Genomic DNA, 22,430 nt, shown 5'->3' on the forward strand with positions numbered 1-22,430 from the left:
GGGATGAAATGATCCAAAAATCCAGATGTCTCACACCTGGGGGTAGAGGCCAAGGAACACCTTAGGTCCCCAAGGGCCTGGGGGTTGGAGTGTTTGCATTCCGGGGTTTCAGGAGCACATCTGGATCCTTAAGGAATCCTGGGATGGGACACCCAGGTCCTGAAGAGATGGGAACCAGAGGGACTGAATGCTTAGTTCCAGAGAGGTTTAAGGGAGGAAATGACCTGTACCACACAGTGACAGCCTAGAGTGGTCAGGGAGTGGTCCTGTAGTTGGGGAGCTCAGGGGACTGCGGAAGCCCACCAGGGATCAGGGAGAGCTTCCTGAAGGAGGGGACACCTTAGGTCAGATGTAAATGATGAAAAGTTCTATGCCTGTCGTTCACAATCACCCCATCCTCAGCGTCTTTCTTATCAATTTATTCCCTCAACACCTAGTTTCCCTACAGGCCATTTGCTGTGTGCCAAGGACTCAGTAGTGATAGAAATAGCCCAACCCCTGCCTCCTGGGGCTCCCGCCCAGCACGGGAAACACACCCATCAAACACACGGATGACCCAGAGTAGTCAAAGCCGTGATGGGGAAGGAGCAGGCAGAGTGATCAGGGCTGGGATGGGAAGCCCAGAGGGAGCATCTGACTCAGCCAGGAGAATCAGGCATCCTGGAGAAGGAAACATCTGAGCTATGACCTAAATGATGAGTAGGGTGGAGTGGGGAAAGGTGACTTAGCAAACGGAACATTACATAAAGACCGACAGGTGAAAGGATAGCTTTTTTTTTTTTTTTTTTCACTTTCATGGGGTGAAATGTGCCCTCTGGTGCTGGGGACACAGCCATGACCAGGACAGCCCTGGCTCTGCCCTCATGGAGCTCCCAGTCCATCAGGACATAGATCCATCACCAGTGATGACCCACGATGTTCAGGAATGGGACAGGAGGGCTCAAAGGGGGGTACTTGATCCAGCTGAGGGAGTCAGGAAGGGCTTCCTGAAGGAGGGGACATCCCAATTAAGACGCGAAGAATAAGGAGCTAGGTGGTTAAGGGAAGGGCAGAGGGAATAACATGTGTCACGGCCTGGAGGGCAGGAGCCTAGGAGTTCCTAGAAATTGCCAATAGCCCAGTCAGGTCCAAAAGGGTGGAAGCAGGCGGGCCCACAAACTGAAAAAACAAAATTGCCACAAGACTAAGGACGCATGCCTCCCCACACCCCCGCCCCTCCCAGCCATGACCTTGGGGTTGGAGGTCTCCATTCCTAAAGGGTAGAACAGCTAAAGGATACATGGTCTCCGAGGTACCCGTAACTCAGATGTCTTGCCTAGGGGTCGAGGGGCCCCGTACGCCTGTGCTGGGAACCTCAGCAGTAACCACTGTTTTTCCTCCAAGTTTAATTCGGTATCACAGGAGCACCAATAAATAGTTCCTTCCCGCCCCCGCAACCTTCCTCCCACCCGGGGCAGAGCCTCAGGGGCTGGCTTCTCGTCCGGGGAAGACACCTGCAGCCCAGAACTGCGCAGCTCAGACCTGCCGAGCCGCCGAGCCCACAAAATTCCCGGGAGAGTTCCAACGGGGTTGGCCCAGGATTTCCAGCAGTGGGCGTGGCTTCGAGGCAGCGCGTGCGGGGCAGAGCCTCGCTGGGACGTCCCCCTGAGAGGGTATGTTCACTCAGGGGGCGTGGTTCTCGTCCGCCGCTGTCACGATGACGTCCATCCAGATGCGCATGGCCTCTGGGTTTGGCGCCGCCATGTAGAAAAGGCGTTCGTATGTTTTGACACAGAACGTTAGGCGAGGGTTCGGGCTCTGGAATAAGAAGCGGAGTGGAGATGGTTATGAGTCCACCCTAGTTGGAATCCCAGCCTTGCTATTTATAGGCTTTGTGGGGTTGGGCAAGTTATTTAGACTCCCTGAATGTTTCCCCATCTGACTTCCTAAATGATGCTACCTACTTCGTTGGGTTATGAGGATTAAATGAATTAACACAGGAAGGCACTTAGAATTATGGGAGCAAGAGGAATTTAAAAAGAGGACGGACCCATGTCCCAATCCCCCAGCCTACCTTCTCCTATATTAGAAATAGACATTCAAATTTCCCCTCCCCCCAAAATCTAGGTCCCCCTGGTTTGTAACTGGGAAAAACCTAGTGTCTACAACCTATTTATTGAGTACCTACTTGCCAACCCTGAATTAGGTAAATCCTTTACGTCCATGATCTGTTTCTAACCTCAACTCTGAAGAAATGGGCTGAAGATTGCCCATTCTGCAGGTGAGAAAACTAAGGCTGGAGAACGGAAGTCACTTTCCTGATGTCCCACAGCTCGGATTCCAGCCTAAGCTCTAAAAAGCCACAGTTGCTCTCCAGAGCTTTCTAAACATTGTATCAGTTTCTGGCACTGCACTTTTATTTTTATAAAAGTTCCAATTCCTGCGTTCTCTGGGGAAAAATAAATATGATATGACACCATGGGGCCCATCACCATTTGGCAATGATGGGCAGATGCTAACGAATGATTGTCTCCTTTAGATGCTCCCAGGCTGCCTCAGTCCTCACCCTGCCCAATTCAGACATTTATTCTCAACTTGGCATCTGCGTTTGCCAAATTTCTGCTCTAAAACTTTTGTTCCAAGAAAAATATCAGTGGGCTGAGAGCCAGAGACTGAGCTCTTAATTTTTGGTCCCTGCAGTGAAACGATCTGTTGGTTTCCTGTGCTGGATAGAGTAGGGGCTGTGGGTGGCCTTTCCCAGGGATAAGATCAGGCTTGACAGCCGGGGCTCCAACCAGGAGGGCAGAGCAGCACCAAGCAGGGGCTTCACCTTGAAGGCACAGCGTAAGTGGTCGTAGTAGACTTCCTCAATGGCCTGAAAGTAGATGACGCCTTTGAGCTTGGTCTCTTCTTTGTCTGATGGAGGGAGGTGAGGGCGAAACAGAGCCAGTGAGAGGTGTGTATGGTGGGGGGAGCAGGGGAGTCACTGGGCCCAAGTCCCGAGACTGGGGTTGGGGTGAGGAACATGATGACAGAGTCTGTAGGTCCCTAAAGTACTGTGGTTGGGAGGTGAGTGCATGTTGACGGGAGACTAGGTGGGAGACTGGTGTGGTGACTGGACAAGACCGGAGAATGAGGTCTGGGGAGTTGGAATCCTAGGTCCCCTAATGCCTTGGCCCCTGAGAAGGGCAGGGGCTCAAGGAGAGATTCAGCATCATTGATTCTCCTAGGGAGGAAGGAGGAGGGGCCTGGAACCCTAGATTTGGGGGCTGGGCACTGACAGTGCTCCTCTAGGGTATCTTAGGAAAATGGGGTCTGGGGAGCCAGAGTGGTACAAAACTGTTACCCATGTTACTGAGGAGGGCTGGGTCACTAAAGGGGAAAGGGGCTGGGGATCCAGACTCGTGGGCCTAAGAGAGAAGGGGGCTGAGGGTGGGACCCCTAGGTTTCTGGGGTGAAAGTCTGTTGTGGTTTCTTCCAGGGTCCTGGGGGCCCGGGGCCCAAGGCAGCCAGGCTGGGCTTACCTGTGTAGTAGGCCAGGCGGCGGGCCTGGCGGTCAAAGCAGAACCACCGCTTCCTCCAGGTCTTGATGCGGCCTCCCATCTTCACCAGGGGTCCGCGGCAGTAGCCCCCAGACACCCGTATGTGCGGGCAGCTTTCCGGGTTGTGGCCCCAGCGTTCCAGGTGTTGCCGGAGATCCAAGACCCGAGGACCAGGAGGGCGGGATGGGGCTGTGGGCGGGGCCTGGGAAAGCAAGAGAAGGGGGCAGTGACTTCATGGTGGGGAGGGGGGCGGGTCCTGCAGCCTGGACGCCCGCCCCCGAGGGGAGCCGGTCAGAGTAGCTCAAGTGTAAGGCCCGGCACAGCCTTTCATTAACAATGACGATCAAGATGATATTTCCAACAACTAAACTGATTAACTGACACTCTGCCCAGGGCTTTACCAGCATCCATTCCTTGACTCCCCACAGCCACCCTTGGGTCAGGGCTACTATGAGCCCCATTTTTCAGATGAACACACTGAAGTACAGAGAGAGAAAATAATCCACCCGAGGTCACACAGAGCTTCTAAGTGGCAGAGCTGGGTGGCAAACTCAGGTCTTCCTGACCCTAGCGCTTACCCTGAAACACCAGAGACGTGTTAGAGAAGTGATGGACCCCGGTGGGACCCTCATCTACTGTCTCCGTAAAACAGGGACCAGATAGTGAGTGATCAATAAATGAGAGCACCGTTTCCATTATTATTATTATTGTTGTTATTATTCTTGTTGTGATGAAATTAGTGATTATTACCTGTGCTAAAAAAAACACTTTATAGGTATAATCTCTGTGTCCTCTCAAACTCTCTTCAAGGGGTAAGTACATCATTGTCCCCATTTTACAGATGTGGAAACCAAGACTCCGAGAGGTGAAGTCACTAGGCCCAAGTCACACAGCCAGAGCTGACGAGCCAGGACTCCCCGGGCAGAGTGTCATCTCAGGAGGCCATAAAGGGGAGAAGAATGAAGGTGATCAAAGTGTCTACTGTTACAAGGCCCAGCCTGATCATACCTATTCTTCCCAAATGATCCCTGCAAAGAATGGTATGATCCCCGTGGTCAAACTGAGGCCTCAGACTTCAGCATGCAAGGGGACCCCCTAGGGATTTTGTTAAAATGCAGACTGGGATTCAGTCATTCCGGGGTGGGGGGTCTGGGGTGAGGGTGAGGTTCTGCACGTCTAACAAGCTCCCGGGGAACAGGGACGCCGAAGCTGCTGGGCCGTGGACCACACTCTTGAGTATCAAGGGCTGAAAACACTGAAGCAAGGCCAAAGCAAGAAGGGATGAGAAACAGAGGTGAGACTCATTGGACGGAGACAGGGGAGAATGAGGAGGAGGGGAAATGGGGAGGAGCCGGGGAATGCACAGGAGGGGAAGGGGTGGTTAAAAGGGCACCCACTGGGTCATCTCACCAAATCCACACAGTAACACTACCGATCACCACGTATGGAAGGTCCCACTCTGTGGCCGGCACTGTGTCAAGTGATCACCCTGTTGCCTCTCCAAAACAACCCATTATTGCCCCCATTTGACAGACGAGGAAACTGAGGCTTCTAGAGAGGAAGTGACTCACCAAGGTCACCCAGGTAGGATGTGGTGGAGCCGGGCCCCAATCCAGGACAGCAGGGATGGGCTTGGGACTGTCACCTCCCCCACTGCCCACCCGTGTCACCTCCGTGGAACGCCTGCCCCTCTCGGAGCCTCAGTTTCCCTACACTGAAACTCGGCGGTTATCACAGCACCCTCCACATGGGGCTGTTTCCTGGATGAGCTCGCTGCTGTCAGGCTCCCCGACCTGGTGATTCCACTTCCAGGTGCGAATCCCAGAGACACACTTGCTCACGGGCACAAGAAGGCAGCTTGAGCTGTAAGGGGGCGGTGGGGGGGTGCCAATGCAGTCAACAGGGAACCGTCTAATAAATGATGATGGTACACAGCAGGAGTGCTTCATTTTTAATGAGGTAGAGCTTATGCGTGACAACCCAGAAGGCTGCACTGCCTTTCCCAATTTATTTTATTCCCGAACTCTTATCAGCGCCTGACGTGCTACTTATTTTACTTATTGATGCTGCTTTTTGTCTCTCTCCCCTGCTAAACGCCAGCTTCTCCAAGGGCAGGGATTGTCACTTTGGTCACTGCTATATAACCCAGGGCCTACCACGCAGTAGGCCCTCCGTAAATACTGGGTTGAAATGAATAAGAAAAGGACAAATGGTTGAGAGAACCAAAAGCAGGTTGGGAATGATGTGCTCGATTACAAGGAAAATAAATTCACCAAATATGGTTTGATCGGTGTATGTAGGAAAGTATTAAAAAAAAAGATTTGAACGCTTCTCCGCGATAGAAAACACCTGCACTTCTGCAGGTAAGGTGAGGGGAACTTCACTTTCCCAAATTCTGAAGTGTTTGTTATAACAAAAAGTATTCATGTTCTTAGTGTAGGTAGAAATAAAATTTTAATAAGGAGCTGTCAGCTAAATCCAGAGTGTGAGAAATTCTACAGGATAAGTGATTTTTCCCACAAATTAATGGCATTTTTTAAAGCAGGGAGGGAGGACTCTATCTCAGGGATTTAAAAGACGTTTTAACTAAATGCAGTGTGCGTGCTTTGTTTGGATCCAGATTCAAATAACCAACTATAAAAAGACATTTTGGAGACAATTAGGGAAATGTGAATACGGATCATGTATCAGAAAGTTGCAGAATTATTAATAATCTCATAAACTATGACAGTGGAATTTTTGTTATGTTAAAAAAAAATCTATTGGAGATACATAGTGAGATATGGATGAAATGGTACAATATCTGGAATTTGCTTTAGAATATTCCACTGCAGAGTGGGAAGTAGGTGAGGATTCAGTACAACAAAGTTGGTAAGTAAAACAAGATTCAATATTGATGATCACTAGAGCTGCATGGTGGGTGGGTACATGGAGGTTTATTAATCTAATCTACCTTTGAATATGCTTGAATATTTCTATAATCAGAAGTTTTTAAAAAGAATCAAATAAATAAAACAAAAAATTCAAATAATATTTAAAAGCCCCAGCACGTGGTTACCCTCATTCTGCAGCAACTGCTGACTCTCTGACACAGGCACCCACTTACAGAAGAGGGAACCCAGGCACAGAGAATGGAGCATGTCACCCGAGGACACGCCATGGATACAGACGGCCCTGATGGGAACAGGAACTAGGCCTTTCGAGTTCCCCTTCCACTTGCCAAGCCCAGGATACTTTCCTGTGCCGTTGGAGGAGGCGATAGGGTGAGATAAGACAGGGCAGAGGCCAGGGTGGCAAGACAGACCAGGGGAGTAGTGGTGGGGGAGGGTAGGGGCAGGACTGACCATGATGGCAGGTACAGGGGGGTCTGAGGCACCTTCCGTGCTCCTTCTGGTCCCTTCCTGTGAGTGCAGAAAGAAAGCATCAATGAGAATGCTACCCAATAATAAGTGGGGGACACGTACTGGGTTCCTGGGTCCTGAGGGAGGAGGGGCCGGGGGCTTGGATCCTGGGTCTGAGGGAGGAGGGGCCGGGGGTCTGGACTCCTGGGTCTGAGGGGGGAGGGGCCGGGGGTCTGGACTCCTGGGTCTGAGGGGGGAGGGGCCGGGGGCCTGGATCCTGGGGCTGAGGGGGGCGGGGCCGGGGGCCTGGACTCTGGGTCTGAGGGGGGCGGGGCCGGGGGCCTGGATCCTGGGGCTGAGGGGGGAGGGGCCGGGGGTCTGGACTCTGGGTCTGAGGGGGGCGGGGCCGGGGGCCTGGATCCTGGGGCTGAGGGGGGCGGGGCCGGGGGCCTGGATCCTGGGGCTGAGGGGGGCCTGGATCCTAGGGCTGAGGGAGGAGGGGCCGGGGGCCTGGATCCTGGGTCTGAGGGGGGAGGGGCCGGGGGTCTGGATCCTGGGGCTGAGGGGGGAGGGGCCGGGGGCCTGGGTCCTGGGGCTGAGGGAGGAGGGGCCGGGGGTCTGGATCCTGGGGCTGAGGGAGGAGGGGCCGGGGGTCTGGATCCTGGGTCTGAGGGGGGAGGGGCCGGGGGTCTGGATCCTGGGTCTGAGGGGGGAGGGGCCGGGGGTCTGGATCCTGGGGCTGATGGGGGAGGGAGGGGCTGCCGTCTCACCCTGGCCTGGAGCAGCCGCTCCCTCTCTGCCACAGCCTGCTGCAGGAGCTGTTGCATGCGGGCGATGTCCGGGTGGAGGGCCCCACAACTGGGGGCAGAGAACAGAGACGGGGAAGGTTACAGCAGCCCGGCCTCTTCCCCCCATCTCCCCACCTTCTCCCTGATGTCTCACATATTTCTGGGGCAACAGTTCAGCAGCTGATAGAGGGGGTGTCTCCCGGAGTCTCCAGCTGCTGGCGGGAGGGCCGAGGCCTCCAGGGCTCCTGCGGGGAGAAGGGCTGGGGGGCTGCGATGCTCCCTTGTCTAAGCCCCTCCACCTCTCCCCCAGCAGAGGCACCCAGGTTCCTCCATCCTGTGCTGCAGGAGGGTGGTTAATGGCGGAAGAGCATACGCGGGGAAGGGGTACGTACTCACCAGTACAAAAGAAGGACAGAGGCCGGGGGGATCCCCTCTGGCTCACTCTCTCTCCCCTCTTCCGGGGCAGGCTTCCAGTCCTCTGGAGGCCAATGGAGCCCTGAAAACACACAAAGCCCACGCACACAGGGAAAGATGCTCAGCCTCCACCATGAAGCTGGAGAACCGCCAAGTAAAACCACCATCTCACTGGCACAGATCAAAAAGCCACTGTAAACGTGATGCTGAGTGAAAGCAGCCAGTCACAAAGGACCACACAGTGTAACATCCAGAATGGGCAGATCCAGGGAGACAGGAAGTGGGTTAGCGGTTTCCAGGGACTGGGAGGAAAGGGGAATTGAGGGGTGATGGCTAAAGGGTATGAGGTTTCTTTAGGGATAATGAATATGGTCTCAAATTGATTGTGGTGATGGTTGCACAACTCGGTGACTATACTAAAAACCCCTGAACTGTACGCTTTAAACGGGTGAATTGTAGCATAGGTGAACTATATATCTTGATAAAACTGCTAAAAAAAAACCCCAAAAGCCCGCTGTGTTGGTGGGAGTGTGCGAAACCCAGGTGCGCTCCCACAATGCTGGGGGCCGTTTTATTGGAACAACCTTTATGGAGGCCAGTTTGGCTCTTTTTTTAAAGTCAATGAAAAAAAAAAGAAAAAGAAAAACAAACAAACAAAAACAGAAAAGAAAATCAAAATAACAAATGCATAGGTACTTTGAGCCCCAATTCCACTTCTAGGACTATATCTGTGGAGACACTCAGACATGTGCAAAATGACCCAATTTCAAGGTTAATCCCCACAGATGCCTGGGGACCACCTAAGTGCCCATCAAAAGGAGGCAGGGATAAACCAGGGATCATCCGCTTGGAGGAAAACTCCAAAGCGTATAAAAAGGCGGAGAATGCTGTTTATATCAGACAGAAAATAACATCCAAGATAAAAGCAAGTACGGAACAGTGCAAAGAGAATACCATCTACGCATAAAAAGAGGGGGAAAGTATATACATGACTGTTTAAATACAGAGTATCTCTGGGAAGACGGAAGACACTAATAACCCTGGCCACCCCTGGAGGTGAACCCTGTGGATGAAAACAATGGTGGGAAAGGTCTTTTCTCTGAATATCCTCCCATGACCTTTGGACTTGGAACAAAAGGAATATTCGTTTAAAAAATAATAATAATAAACATGATAACCAAATGCAACCTGTGTTCCTAGATCAGAAAAAAGTTTTTTTTTCTTTGTTTGTTTTTTGCTTAAAAAAAAAAACACATTTGTGGGACAACTGGCAAAAATACGAATCACATCTGTGAACTTGAATAATATTGTCTCAATGGTAGCTTCCTGAATGTGATTGCTGTACTGTTGTTATGTACGAGAATGGCCTTGACCTTAGGTAATAAAAGTAGAAGTACTTAGGGGTAAAGGGGAATCATGCTTCAGAAAAGAAGAATAAACTGTGTGTGTGTATGTGGGTGGGTGTGTACAGAGAGAGAATAATAAAGCAAATGTCAAATGTGGTAAAATGTTAATCACAGAATCTGGGTGACGGGTATGCAGGAATTCTTTCTACTATTCCTGCAATTTCTGTAAGTCTTAAATCATTTCAAAATAAAAAAACTACCAAAAAATGAAAACAAAATTATTTGAGAGTAGGGCTTCCCTGGTGGCGCAGTGGTTGAGAATCTGCCTGCTAATGCAGGGGACACGGGTTCGAGCCCTGGTCTGGGAAGATCCCACATGCCGCGGAGCAGCTGGGCCCGTGAGCCACAATTGCTGAGCCTGCGCGTCTGGAGCCTGTGCCCCGCAACGGGAGGGGCCGCGATAGTGAAAGGCCCGCGCACCGCGATGAAGAGCGGTCCCCGCACCGCGATGAAGAGTGGCCCCCGCTTGCCGCAACTGGAGAAAGCCCTCGCACGAACCGAAGACCCAACACAGCCAAAGATAAATAAATAAATAAATAAATATTAAAAAAAAAAAAAAAAATTATTTGAGAGTAATAAAGACAGAAAACTGAAATCACTTCTTAAAGAAAAAAACAGCAAAAACTCTGCCTGGATAATAAAAATAAATAAGTTGCATAATTTGAACACCAGTAGGGGTACTCACTGCTCAAATATATGTAATCCACAAGTCATTAATAATACTAAAAGAAAATTGAATTGGTCACCTTGGAGGATGCAGGAGAACCAACTCTTTATTCTGAAGACAGGAGAATGAAGTGAAACCATCAAGCGTTTTCCCTGCATTTCTTACAAAAACCATATCCCTGGATAACCAAATAATTAATGAAGGCAAGTCCCTCTTTGTTTTTTTTTTGGCTGTACCACCCGGCATGTGGGATCTCAGTTCCCCTCCAGTAGAAGCTCGGAGTCCTGACCACTGGACCTCCAGGGACCCCTGGATGTGATTTTCTAGATTCGTATTATTTTAAAACGTTTTTTAGAATAGTGACCAATATTTATCAAGTGCCTAACAGTGTACTTGGCACTCGGCAGACCCATTTAAGCTTATAAAAGCCCTGGGAGTCGGGAAAGTTTCGCTCTGCTTCACAAAGAGGAAACCGAGTCCCAAGTTCCTGTGGTTCTTCACTCTTTCCTTCCTTCAACTGATATTCCCAGCACTCCCCAGCTGAGAGACCTTAGATTGTTGGCACTGAGGGAAAAGGTGGGTAAGAGAGACCCAAGCCTTGTCTCCATGGCGCTGACATTGTAGGAACTGAATGAGCCATCGTACAAATAAGTGTATCATCAGAAATTGCTGTGAGTAAAGGGTGTGTTATAAAAGGGTGATATAAAAAAGGATCACATAAAGCAGAAACTAACACACCATTGTAAAGCAATTATACTCCAATAAAGATGTTAAAAAAAAAAAAAAAAAAAGGATCACCTTCCAACTGGAAGACCAGGAACAGCCTTCTGAACACTGAACCTAAGTCCCAAAAGATAAGAGCTGGCCAGGGGAAATTCCCTGGCAGTCCAGTGGTTAGGACTCTGGGCTTTCATTGCCAAGGGCCTGGGTTCGAACCCTGGTCAGGGAACTAAGATCCCACAAGTCCTGTGGCAGGGCCAAAAAAAAAAAGAGTTGGCCAGGGGAGACTGAGGGGAAGGGTGTTCCAGGTGGCAGGATCAGCAAGTGCAAAGGCCCTGAGGAAGGAACAAGTATGGAGTGCTGGTGGGTCAGTGCTCCCGCAGCTGAGCAGTCAGTACAGGGAGGGGGATGGTGAGAGGTGGGCAGGGGTCAGACCACACAGGGACTTGTGGGCCACGGTGAGGAGACTGGGGGAATCATGGAAGGCTTTTGGTGGGAAGAGCTGAAGTAGGAGGGATGAAGATCACTCTGGCTGTTGTTTGCAGAATAAATTATTGGGAGACAAAAACTAAAATAGAGAAAATCAGTGAGGAGATTGGTATAGGGTCACTAAAACCAGAGATGAGGGTGGAAGTGGGTGGAATAAGAATGATAATAATTATAATAATACCAATCAATATAACTCTAATCAGAGTGACAGGTGCCCACATTTACTGAGCACCTGTTATGTGCCAGGCATCACACTAAGAGTTTTAATACATTAACCAATGAATGCTGTTATTATTCCCATTTTGCAGCTAAGTAACCTGAGGCACAGAGCTGTATCTAAGGTCAGCCAGCTAGGAAGTGGCAGAACAGGTACTGGCACCCAAGCAGAGTCGGTACTCTTAGTCATCACATGATCCTGGCAAGAAGGTGTAGAATTTGAGAAGGATTTACTAGGACTTGGAGGGAGAGAGAGGAAGGGGCAAGGAGGAGTCATTTGTTAATCCCTGCATTCATTTACCCACTTGTTTACTGTTTATCTGGCTGAGTAAATAAACACTCCCTGGGCTCCTCGTGTATCCCGAGGTCCCCGGTTGCTCCCTCTGGGCTGGTGCTAACCAGTCGCCCACTTAGGTTCTGAAGGATCCCTGAGAAATCCTCGTCTCCCGCAAGGCACAGGCTGTGGAAACAGGCAGCCTGGCTTCAAACCTAGCTCTGCTGCTTAGCTGGGTGTGTGACTTTGGTAAATCACGGCTCTTCTCAGGGAGATTCCCCCTCTGTAAAGTGAGCAACGTCCCGCTGCCCTGCCATGGCTGATGCAAGGATTCAACGAGTGACCTCATGCAAAGCACACAAAAGAGTGCCCAGCATGGCCACCAGTGTCCAGGGGTCAGTGTCTGGCCCCCAGGTGACACCCAGGTGCAAGGTGGGTATGGGATCCATGCCGGTGGGTATAGGGCCCACCTGGCCTTAGAAGTTCTGTGTACACAGGAGCCAATGACTCAGGTAACACCTCTATAGGAATGGACCCAGCTTCCCACCAAGTATTTATAGATATGCGATTTACTTATAAGGGTCATATTTACCCTAAGTCACGTTGCCTGGCAACACAGCTGACAGTCCACCTTTATCAAGCTTCCAGCTAGAAAGTTACAAAAGCTCTGCTAACCCTTTACCCAGATAATAATAGGACCTCCTTCTGCAGGTTCTTCTGAGCAAAAAATAAAATTATATATACATAAAATTTCATGAATATGTAATACATATTATTGAATTGTATATCCACGAAACAATAATATATGATATATTAGTATACTATAATATAATATATATTAGGCTGAAGCACTTCAAACTGTCAGTATTTGACTGTTTCTCACCTCCAAATAATAGCAATTTCATGTGGCTCGAAGGCATAAGATGGCTTTGAGCAGGCCCTGGCCTACATTAAGCTCTTAAAATTAATATTAATATGAATATTGTTCGTATTAATTAATAAGATAATGTTGCATATTATATTAGACAATATAAACAATTAAATATGATAACAGACAATGCAATTAATTGGATAATAATTGATCTTAATTTGTTATTATTACTGTGGGTACAAAGACACACATACATGGATCTTCGTAACAGTATTGCTTAAACTGCAAAAAAATACTCCAATCGCTGTCCTCAGAGGGAGGGCTGGCTCAGTGCCTCCACGGAGAACTGTGTGCCACACAGAAGCTCAGAGTGGTGCAGAGCATAGGCTCTGAAAACAGAGTGCCTGGGTTCGAATCCCAGCTCTGCCACATACTAGCTGGTTAAGAAACTTCCCCTTTCTGCCTCAGTTTCTTCATCTGTAAAATGGAAAGAAGAACCCAACTTGTAGCGTTGTTGCAAAGACTAAATGAGTGAATCCACGTGAGGCATTTAAAACAGTGCCTGGCACGCTATGAAGACTCCACAAATGTTAACTGTCATTATGGTTGTTATTGTTTGTATCATTATTACAGAGCCATTGAAAAGGAAGCGGCAGCTCTAAATGTATCAGTGGAAAACAATCTCCACGACAGAGTCTTAAGCTAGAAAATTAAAGCCAACTAGTAGCTAATAGACATGTTTCTGAAAAAAACATTTACATGATAGAACAAGAGCTCCCAATTTCTAAGCGCTGGTCCCCTATCCACACGACTGAAACAAAACTCTTTTCATTGACTATTCACCCCTACCTCACACGCAGCACTCTGCCACTGTCTACTCTATTTCATTTTAAAAGTTGGTAGCCGGACTTCCTTGGTGGTCCAGTGGGTGACACTCCACACTCCCAATGCTGGGGGCCCAGGTTCCATCCCTGGGTTCCATCCCTGGTCGGGGAACTAGATCCCGCATGCCGCAACTAAAAAAGATCCCACATTCTGCAACAAAGATCCCGCGGGCCGCAACTAACACCCGGCGCAGCCAAAATAAATAAATAAATAAATAAATAAATAAATAAATAAATAAATATTAAAAAAAAAAAGTTGGTAGCAACATACTCAATAAATGTTTTAACCCATTAATAAGCTGGGATCCCCGGCTTTAAGAAGATCTGGAAGAAAGGATATTCAAGAAACAAGTAGCTGCTCTGCTTTTGGGGAGGGAGCCAGGGGCCAGTGGGGTGGGGAGAGGAGACCTTCTTATCAATATGCCCTGTTGGGTGGCTTTTAAAATTTACACCTGGGTAGGCACAGTCCCACTTCTCCAGGGGAGGGGTGGGGTGTTAGGCAGAAGAAAGAAAACGAATAATAAAGCTGGAGGCTGATAAACATTAATACCACTTGATCAGCCTTCCCTTTCCCCGGGCCCACCGCAGAGAAAGCCACAGTTACCAGCGAGACCCAGGGTGACGAGGCATTGGGGGGGCACCTGGAGGGAGCCGTGAACGGAGAAGAGGCAGGAAGAGGTGGCGGCGGCAGCGTGGGCAGTGGGGTCCTGGAGAACCAGCAACTGGCGGTCTGTCTTCTGGGTGAACAGGAGCTGCAGGAGAACAGGTGGGGTGGCTGGCCGCTGGAAGGATGCTCTGGCCCATGCCTCCAGAGCCAGCCCATTTCTTGGATGGAAAAACAAAGGCTCAAGGTCCCAAGAGAGCTGAAATGTGGTCTCAGTGAGGGAGGACTATGGGCAGAGATGGCTGATTCCCTGAGGAGGAGGACCTGGAGGCTGGACCTCCTGGGTCCCAGGGGGAAAAGGGATTAGGGGTTGAGAATCGTGGATCCCAAGGGAGAAGGGGGCAGGGGGCCTGGACTCCCGGGTCTGAGGGAGGAGGGGGCTGACAGGCACATGAAATCCCCATACCTTGGTGAGGGCCTGGCCTGGCTCAGAGAAGTCCCCGCCAGGGGTTCCCTGAAGGCAACTGAGCTTGAGCAGTCTGCTCTGTTCCTAGGGGAGAGCAAGACATCAACGGCTGCCACACCTCAGGGTCGGAAAGGGCCATCCCAGCAGCTCTCCCTGATGCCAGGAGACCTCTGGGGTGCAGGGAGGCAATGGGATGCCCTAGGGGGAAGTGGGGAAAGTAGGACAGGTGCCTGGGGTGAACTTACCTGGGTCAGGGCCTGAAGGGCCTCCTCCTTCTTCTGGCTCAGCCCCCAGCTCTCAGCTGCCATCTGCTTCCCCAGTGACTTGAGCTGCTCCTCCAAGACCTGGATCCGGCGCTGCAGGGTACCCCCCAGGGCCCTGGTTACTCAGCTGCCCCAGGGTCCCCAGGCTGGTTCCCACAGAATCAGGTCCTCCTTGAGAGCTTGGGGTTTGCTCCACCCCATAACAGAGACCCTGGCATTTGGGTGCCTGGGAGGGGGTGGGGGACTTAGAGTTAACCTCCGTGGTGCCCTCCTCCCCTTTGGGGGGGTCCAGAAGAGACTTGAAGTGAGTTGGAGGGATGGAGGATCCAAAATCCAGAGACCGAGGAAGACAGAGACCCAGAGAAAGTCACCGTTGCCAAGAACAGAGAGCGAAAGAAAGGGAAAGACAGAGACAAACCAGAAGAGATACAGAAAAGAAGAACCAAGACAGACCCCAAAAGACAAGAGATGCAGAGACAAGACAGAAACAGAACAGAAACAGACAGAAGCCGTGAGACAGAAATGGGAAAAGAGACAGTGACAGGAAAAAGATCCAGAAATAGAGGCGGGGAAAGGAGACCCACATTAGAACTTTCTAATCCAAAACCCTGGGAACCTTTGTATTAAATACAGTCAAAATGTCGCTTTTTCCAGTGGGACTTGTCAGACCCTTGAATGTGAAGCCCCCAGAAAGGACTAGTGGAAGCATCATTTGGGATGAGGGCTTGAGAGGCAGGGAGCCCAGTGGCGAAGACCTAGTGGGTTCAGATCCCAGCTCTGTCCTTTATGAACTAAGCGACCTTGGAAAAGATTACTTGAGCACGTTGACCTTGAGTTTCTTCACTTATAAAATGGGAAAAAATATTAAGACGTGTCTCCCAGGATCGTTGTAAGGATTCAATGACTCAATACTCGTGAAACATTTAGGACCGTGCCCAGCACATGGTAGATGCTCAATAAATGTCAGCAACTGTCATTACTATTTTGAAGTACATGACACAGGGGAGACACGAGGACAAAGAAGGGAGCAGAGGAGACAGGGGGCAATGGCGAGGGAGGCAGGGCTAGCCCAGCCCGACTCACCCTGTGCTGCACCACACTGGCCTGGAGTTCCTGGACCTTGGGGTCCAGTGCCCGGGCCCTGGGACTGTCCCAGTCCTCCTCCTCTCGCTGGCTCTCTCGTTCCAGCTGCTGGAATTCCAGGTCCTCGTAGGCATGCTGGGCCACATCCAGCTGTTCCCTCATCTGTGGGGGAAACACAAAAAGCCTGGAGGCCTGGACCCCTAGGAACCAGGAGGGTAGTGGGCTGGGGCCAGGAATCCTGAGCAATGAGGGAGGAGGGGGCTGGGGATCTAGATTCCCGAGTCCTGGGGGTTAGGGGGCTGGGGCCCGAGCTACTAGGTGGGTGGGGAAGCAGAGGACTGAGGGCCTGGATGTCTGGGACCTGAGTGGCCTGGACACCGGGTCCCTGAGTGGGTCCAGCAGACCCTCACCTCCTGCACTCCCTGCAGAAGCCGCTCACGCTGGTCTTCCGGCTGCAAGTCGAGCTGCCCCTGGGCCTCCTGGAGTCTCTGGCGAAGACCCTCCACACGATCCCGCTCCTGGCTCAGGTGCCTCTGTGCCTGAATGAACAACCAGGCTCTTGGCCTCAGCCTGAGCACAGGGAGGGAAACAGAGGCCAGCCGGGGCCAGGCCAGCCAGATCTCAAATCCCTCCCTGTCTGGGGTGTTGGCTCCATGTGGGCAGGGACCCTGTCTGTCAAGTTCACACTTACACAGGCCCACCCAGGGCAGGTGTCAAGTAAACAGCTGTTTAAGAAATGAATGAGGGGACAGGGCTTCCCTGGTGGCGCAGTGGTTGAGAATCTGCCTGCCAATGCAGGGGACACGGGTTCGAGCCCTGGTCTGGGAAGATCCCACATGCCGCGGAGCGACTAGGCCCGTGAGCCACAATTGCTGAGCCTGCGCGTCTGGAGCCTGTGCTCCGCAACAAGAGAGGCCAATAGTGAAAGGCCCGCGCACCGCGATGAAGAGTGGCCCCCACTTGCCACAACTAGAGAAAGCCCTCGCACAGAAACGAAGACCCAACACAGCCATAAATAAATAAATAAATAAAATTAAAAAAAAAAAAAAGAAATGAATGAGGGGACAGATGAATGGATAAAGAAGATGTGGTGTATATATACACAATGGAATATTACTCAGTCATTAAAAACATGAAATAACACCATTTGCAGCAACACGGATGGAACTAGAGATTATCACACTAAGTGAAGTAAGTCAGAAAGAGAAAGACAAATACCATATGATATCACTTATATGTGGAATCTAAAATATGACACGAATGAACTAATCTACGAAACAGAAACAGACTCACGGACATAGAGAACAGACTTGTGGTTGCCAGGGTTGGAGATGGGGGAGGGGTAGATTGGGAGGTGGAGTTAGCAGATGCAAACAATTATAAACAGAATCGATAAATAACAAGGTCCTACTATATAGCACAAAGAACTATATTCAATATACTGTGATAGGACTTCCCTGGTGGCGCAGTGGTTAAGAATCCGCCTGCCAATGCAGGGGACACAGGTTCGAGCACTGGTCCGGGAAGATCCCACATGCCGCGGAGCAACTAAGCCCGTGTGCCACAACTACTGAGCCTGCGCTCTGGAGCCTGCGAGCCACAACTACTGAAGCCCACGCACCGCAACGAAGAGTAGCCCCCACTCACCGCAACTAGAGAAAGCCCGCGCACAGCAGTGAAGACCCAACGCAGCCAAAAATAAATAATAAATAAAATAAATAAATTAAAAAAATATATATATATACTGTGATAAACCATAATGGAAAAGAACATGATAAAGAAAAAAAAAAAAAAATATATATATATATATATATATACGTATAACTGAATCACTTTGCTGTACAGCAGAAATTAACACAACATTGTAAATCAACTATATTTCAATTAAGTAAGTTAAAAAAAAATGAATGAGGGAATGAATGCAAAACATATCCAGGCTGGGTGATTGATACTGGGGACCCAGAAGGGGGTTTGACCTGGGCCCTGGGCTCCATCAGGGGACACAGCCAGTTACAGTCTGGGACAATCAGGGCAGTGAAACACAGAGACTGTGGGAACCCAGAACGCGAGGAGCAATTTCTACTGGGGTAATCCTAGGCTTCCTGGATGTGAGGATTTTAAGGTGAGCCTCAAAAAAACAGGGAGTATTTGGGAATTCCCTGGTGGTTCAGTGGTTAGGGCCCCATGCTTCGCTGCAGGGGGTCGAACCCCATGGGTTCAACCCCCGGTCAGGGAACTAAAATCCCACATGCTGTGTGGCATGGCCGGAAAAAAAAACAAAAAACAAAAAACAGGGAGTATTTAGACCGGTGGAGATAGAGGGGGCTGGAAGGGCATTTTGGATAGAGGGGAACAGCACGGAGCAAATGAATGGAAGTTGAAAAGTACAGGAAGTGTAGGGACAAACTCTGGTCAAGAAGGGAGAAGGTGGGGTAGAGGGAAGAGATGGGGAGCACAGGTGGGAGGTGACAGTGGAAAGGCAGGCAAGGTGCAGCTCACATTCGGTTTGGCCCACCAGGCTGAGGAGCCCTTATCCTGGGGCAATGGGGAGCCATGGAAGGATTGAAAGGATCTAGGTGTGGAATCATCCCTCTGGGAGATAGGCTTGAGGGGTTGAGACCAGCTCCTTCATGAGTCCTCCAAGCAATAAGAGTGAGGTGAGGTCTGAGCAGTGCAGATGTAAAGGAGACAGGCTAGAAAGAGAGGTTCAGGGAGCACAAAGAATAGGACACGGTGACTGACAGGCTTGGGGTGAGAGATAAGGAGGCACGCAGAGCGAGACTCAGGACTCTGACCTGGTGGCCAAAGGGACAGTGAGACAGGGACAGTGTGGAAAAGGGAGTTGCTGAGGTCAGCTTTGGATAAGGTGAATGAGAAGGGGCCAGACTCCTGAGTCTGAGGGAGGAGGGGCTGGGCGCCTGGACTCCTGGGTTGGAGGGAGGAGGGGTTGAGGTCTGGAATCCCAGGTCCTGGGGGGAGGAAGGAGCATCTAGGAACCAGTATCCTAGGAAGCGGGACACGTAGGTCTACATTTTGAGAGAGAAATCAGGGCTGGGAGAAATATAGGCTCTTTGAAGTAAATGAAGACTCAGGACCTAGCCCCAGGAAATTCCAATATTCCAATAAACGGCAAAGAGAGAGTTTGATAGAATTACAAAGTTACCATTTTCCAACCTATAGTGCCAACTGGTCCAAGCAATGACCACCAATGGATGTTAAAGCCTTTAGGTAAATAACTATTACGAAGGGATCAGAGTGACCTCACTGAGGTCTGGAGGACCAGAGACAATGTCCCCCTGACCCAGCACACAGGAAGCACTACAGCACATCTGAATCTGACCCAGCCTCTACATCTGAATCTGACCCAGCCTCTACATCTAACCAACCACCTGCTTCCAGGAAGAGAAATGAGATCAAGGACACCCCAGGCATGCAACCGGTCACACGCTGACCATGGAACAGAAGACTTGGTTTCTCCAACAAATAGTACAGTAGACAGGGACCATTAGAGGTGAAAGGACACACAAAAGGCATTTCACCAACTACAATATACTGGCCTTTGGGGGACCGGATTCAAACAGCCAACTGTTAACTGTTTTTGAGACAATCTCGGACCTATGAAAACTGACTGGAAATGAGACGGTATTAAGAACTTACTAATTCTTCAGGTGTGATGATGATATAGGGATAATGTTTTTTAAAAGGAGCTCTTATCTATAAGAACTAAAGCATTTACAGGCAATATGATGTCTGGGATTGGCTTTCAAAACTAGGGACAGGGAAGCCAATTGGGGGATAGGAAACAGGGAGGAGCTGAAGCGGGGGAGCACGCCACCTGGCAGCCCGTCTGACTGCTCTGTTTTTGTTGGTTTGATGTCTTTCACAATATGACATTTAAAGAGCGAAGAGAGATGGGGCAAAGGAAGATGAACCAGTGAGTCAGGCCCCAAAGTCATGGCCAAGGAGGGAGGAGGGAAACAGGAAGAGGCATAGGCCCACTCCCCCCGCCCTGCCCCCAGCCCAAGGATCCCCGTTTGGGGAATGGGGATAACCTCAGGGCCCAGGGCCCAGAAGCACCTCAAGGAATGTCTGTCCAACAAGGAAGAAAACTGAGGAGGAGGACCCAGCAGGGCAAACAGACCTGTTCGTGCTGCTCTCGGCCGCCCTTTTCTGAGTCCACCTGCTGCCCCAGCAGCTCCCAGAGCTGCTCCTCCTCCCGCCAGACGGCCACTCGCTCCCCAGCCAGCTCACACCGAAGCAGGGTCACCTCCACCTCCATCTGCGGAGAGAATACAAGGACTGGGACCCAGAGGCCTGGGTCTGAGTAGGAGGGGGCTGGGGGCTCGGGCGCCTGGGTCTGAACGAGGGACCTGTGAATCTGAACTCCTGGATTCGGAGAGAGGATGGAGCTGGGCTCCCGCAGTTGGAAAGGACTGGGAGTCTGGCCTTGCGGGGGTTCCCCAAGAGTTGGGGCCAGAATTCCCAAGAGGTCTGCAGCCTCACCTGGATCCTCAGTTCCTTCCTCTGACGCTGTAGCTCCTTCACTCGCTGCTCCATCAAAGCCACGCGAGTCAGTGCCTCCAACTGCTGGGCTTGAAGCCGCCGCGCCGCCCCTCGCACCCCTTCCCCAGCCTGAGAGGCTGCGGTTGGCGTGGCCGGGATCTGAACGGAAGGCGAAGCCTCCACCTGCGGTTGAAGAGGGCGTGGTCAATTGGGGAGGACTCGCCCCCTGCAGTCACTAAATAGGTCTGTTCCCCATCCCAAACATCCCCTCAGGAGGTCTGAGTCGGCGTTTAACTCTACCACCAAGTTCTTTTATTCAAGGAGGGGAAGGTGCAGGTCCGGGGACCGCTCGGCCCCGGGGGGTGGCCCAGGGGCTCGCAGTCCGGGGAGGGGGCACAGAGCCGACACAAGGATGGTGTTTCTTTTCCTTTATCCAGTTCCCATTCTCTTGGCGTCACTTCTTGGAAGGTCCTGCATCTCTTTCTCTCCCCCCGGGTCTCCTTGAGTCCTTCCCCCTTTTCTCTGGGCTTCATCTTCCTGACCCAGTATCTGTCTTCCGTCTCTGAATCGCTATTTCGCTTTCTCCCTCGGAGTATCTCCCTCTCTCAAGGTTTCTGTGTCTCTATTTCTGTTTCTCTGAGCATCTTTGTTTCTGAGTTTCTGTCTGTGTCTCTATCCCCATCTCTCTGAGTCTCTGTCTCTGGTCTTTCAGTGTCGCTAACTCTTTTGGGTCTTTGTCTCTCAGTCTCCCTGTCTCTGGGTCTCTATCTGGTCTTCCTATACCTGTCTCTCTGTGCCTCTGTCACCCGTTTGGGTCTGTCTCTCTGGGTCCCCCCTTGGCTCTCGCCCTCCGGGTGCCTCACCGCATCGCGGCTGCTCTCCGTGCTGCTGCCTTCTCCCACTTCTTCCTCTTCCTCCGCTTGCTGCTCAGCTCCGTGGCCGCTCGGAAGCTCTGCTGCGGCCTCGGGCACCTCCTGCTCGCGGGAGTCCTCGGGGAGCTCCCGGGGCTGGGCGGCCCCTTGAGATCGGACCTCCGCGTCGCACTCGGGGACCGCGGGCGGCAGGGTCCCCTCGTCCGGGCTGCTCCGTGTCCCCATGGCCTCTGCGGACTCCGGTCGGGTGGGCGGAGCCTAGAGTTCGGGAGGCGTGGCCCGGTAGCGTGGGGGCGGGGCCCAGGAGGGCTCAGAGCCCCGCCCGAAAGCTCTGGAGAGCGCTCCGGAGGCTGGGCCTAAGAGTTCAAAGGATGCGACTGAGCATGCCGGAGGCGCGGCCTGGAGTTTCTAGGGGCGGGGTTCGATGGCTCCTAGGGCGTCACTCCCCCGGAGGCTTGACCAGAATTTGAGTCCGGGGTCCTAGTCCGCCCCCTACCGGCCTCTCCCTGCTATCCAGGTGTCGAGGCTGGTACTCTCCCAGCAGCCCCGCACAATCCCTTGGACCACTTTAGAGGAACCACAACACCTTCTCCTTCGCGGACTCAGGAGTCGGGTTCCGCCGCGTCCTCTCTGGAGCCCAGTAATCTCAGCTCTGACCCCACTGTGCAAGGGAGCGGACCCCCTGCCGCCTCACCGAGGGATCCAGGAGTCGAGGCTCCTGGTCTCCCTCTCTGGACGAGCCAGGAGCCTTGAGCCCTCGGCTCCTCCCGGAGCTAGATTCCAGAACTCCAGCCCCCTCCACCACCGAAGCCCCGGCCCCCTCACCGGCTCAGGCTTCGGCGCGCTCCCTTCTGCGCTCCGGCGCTGCAGTTTCTGCCCACTAGACAGGTGGCTGGGGAAGAGTGAGGAGAGAGAGGCTGCTCTGTCCCCCTTCCCAGCAGCCCGGAAGTGGAGGGGGGACAACAGGTCCAACAGCTCTCGAGGGAGGAGGGAGCGACCAGCTTGCCCCGCCCGCAGCCGCGGCATCCAGCCATCCCGGCCCCACCCT

At 51.6% G+C, this 22,430-nt stretch overlaps 1 protein-coding gene across 11 annotated transcripts; it reads right to left on the minus strand.

Moving 5' to 3' along the window:
* Positions 1–1,267: 1,267 nt before the first annotated feature.
* On the minus strand, positions 1,268–22,320 carry PHLDB3 (pleckstrin homology like domain family B member 3). 11 transcript variants are annotated; one of them, XM_057535037.1, is made up of 16 exons: positions 22,208–22,320; positions 21,374–21,738; positions 20,511–20,693; positions 20,149–20,286; positions 16,418–16,546; positions 16,008–16,169; positions 14,907–15,017; positions 14,662–14,745; positions 14,196–14,343; positions 8,047–8,146; positions 7,805–7,895; positions 7,633–7,680; positions 6,866–6,922; positions 3,504–3,723; positions 2,810–2,895; positions 1,268–1,797 (listed from the first exon to the last, which is right to left on the minus strand). In XM_057535037.1, the coding sequence occupies exons 2-16, from the start codon at positions 21,605–21,607 to the stop codon at positions 1,663–1,665; spliced, it is 1,926 nt and encodes a 641-aa protein (XP_057391020.1). In that variant the 5' UTR covers positions 21,608–21,738; positions 22,208–22,320; the 3' UTR covers positions 1,268–1,662. The 11 variants fall into 11 exon arrangements, 8 of the variants coding, with proteins under 8 accessions (XP_057391020.1, XP_057391019.1, XP_007168121.2 ...); XM_057535036.1 differs by having other exon boundaries at positions 7,805–7,910; XM_007168059.2 differs by having other exon boundaries at positions 1,269–1,797; positions 7,633–7,720; positions 14,233–14,343.
* Between the last annotated feature and the right edge of the window lie 110 nt (positions 22,321–22,430).

This window comes from Balaenoptera acutorostrata, chromosome 19 (genome assembly GCF_949987535.1).
Source record: "Balaenoptera acutorostrata chromosome 19, mBalAcu1.1, whole genome shotgun sequence".
Lineage (NCBI taxonomy): Eukaryota > Metazoa > Chordata > Mammalia > Artiodactyla > Balaenopteridae > Balaenoptera > Balaenoptera acutorostrata.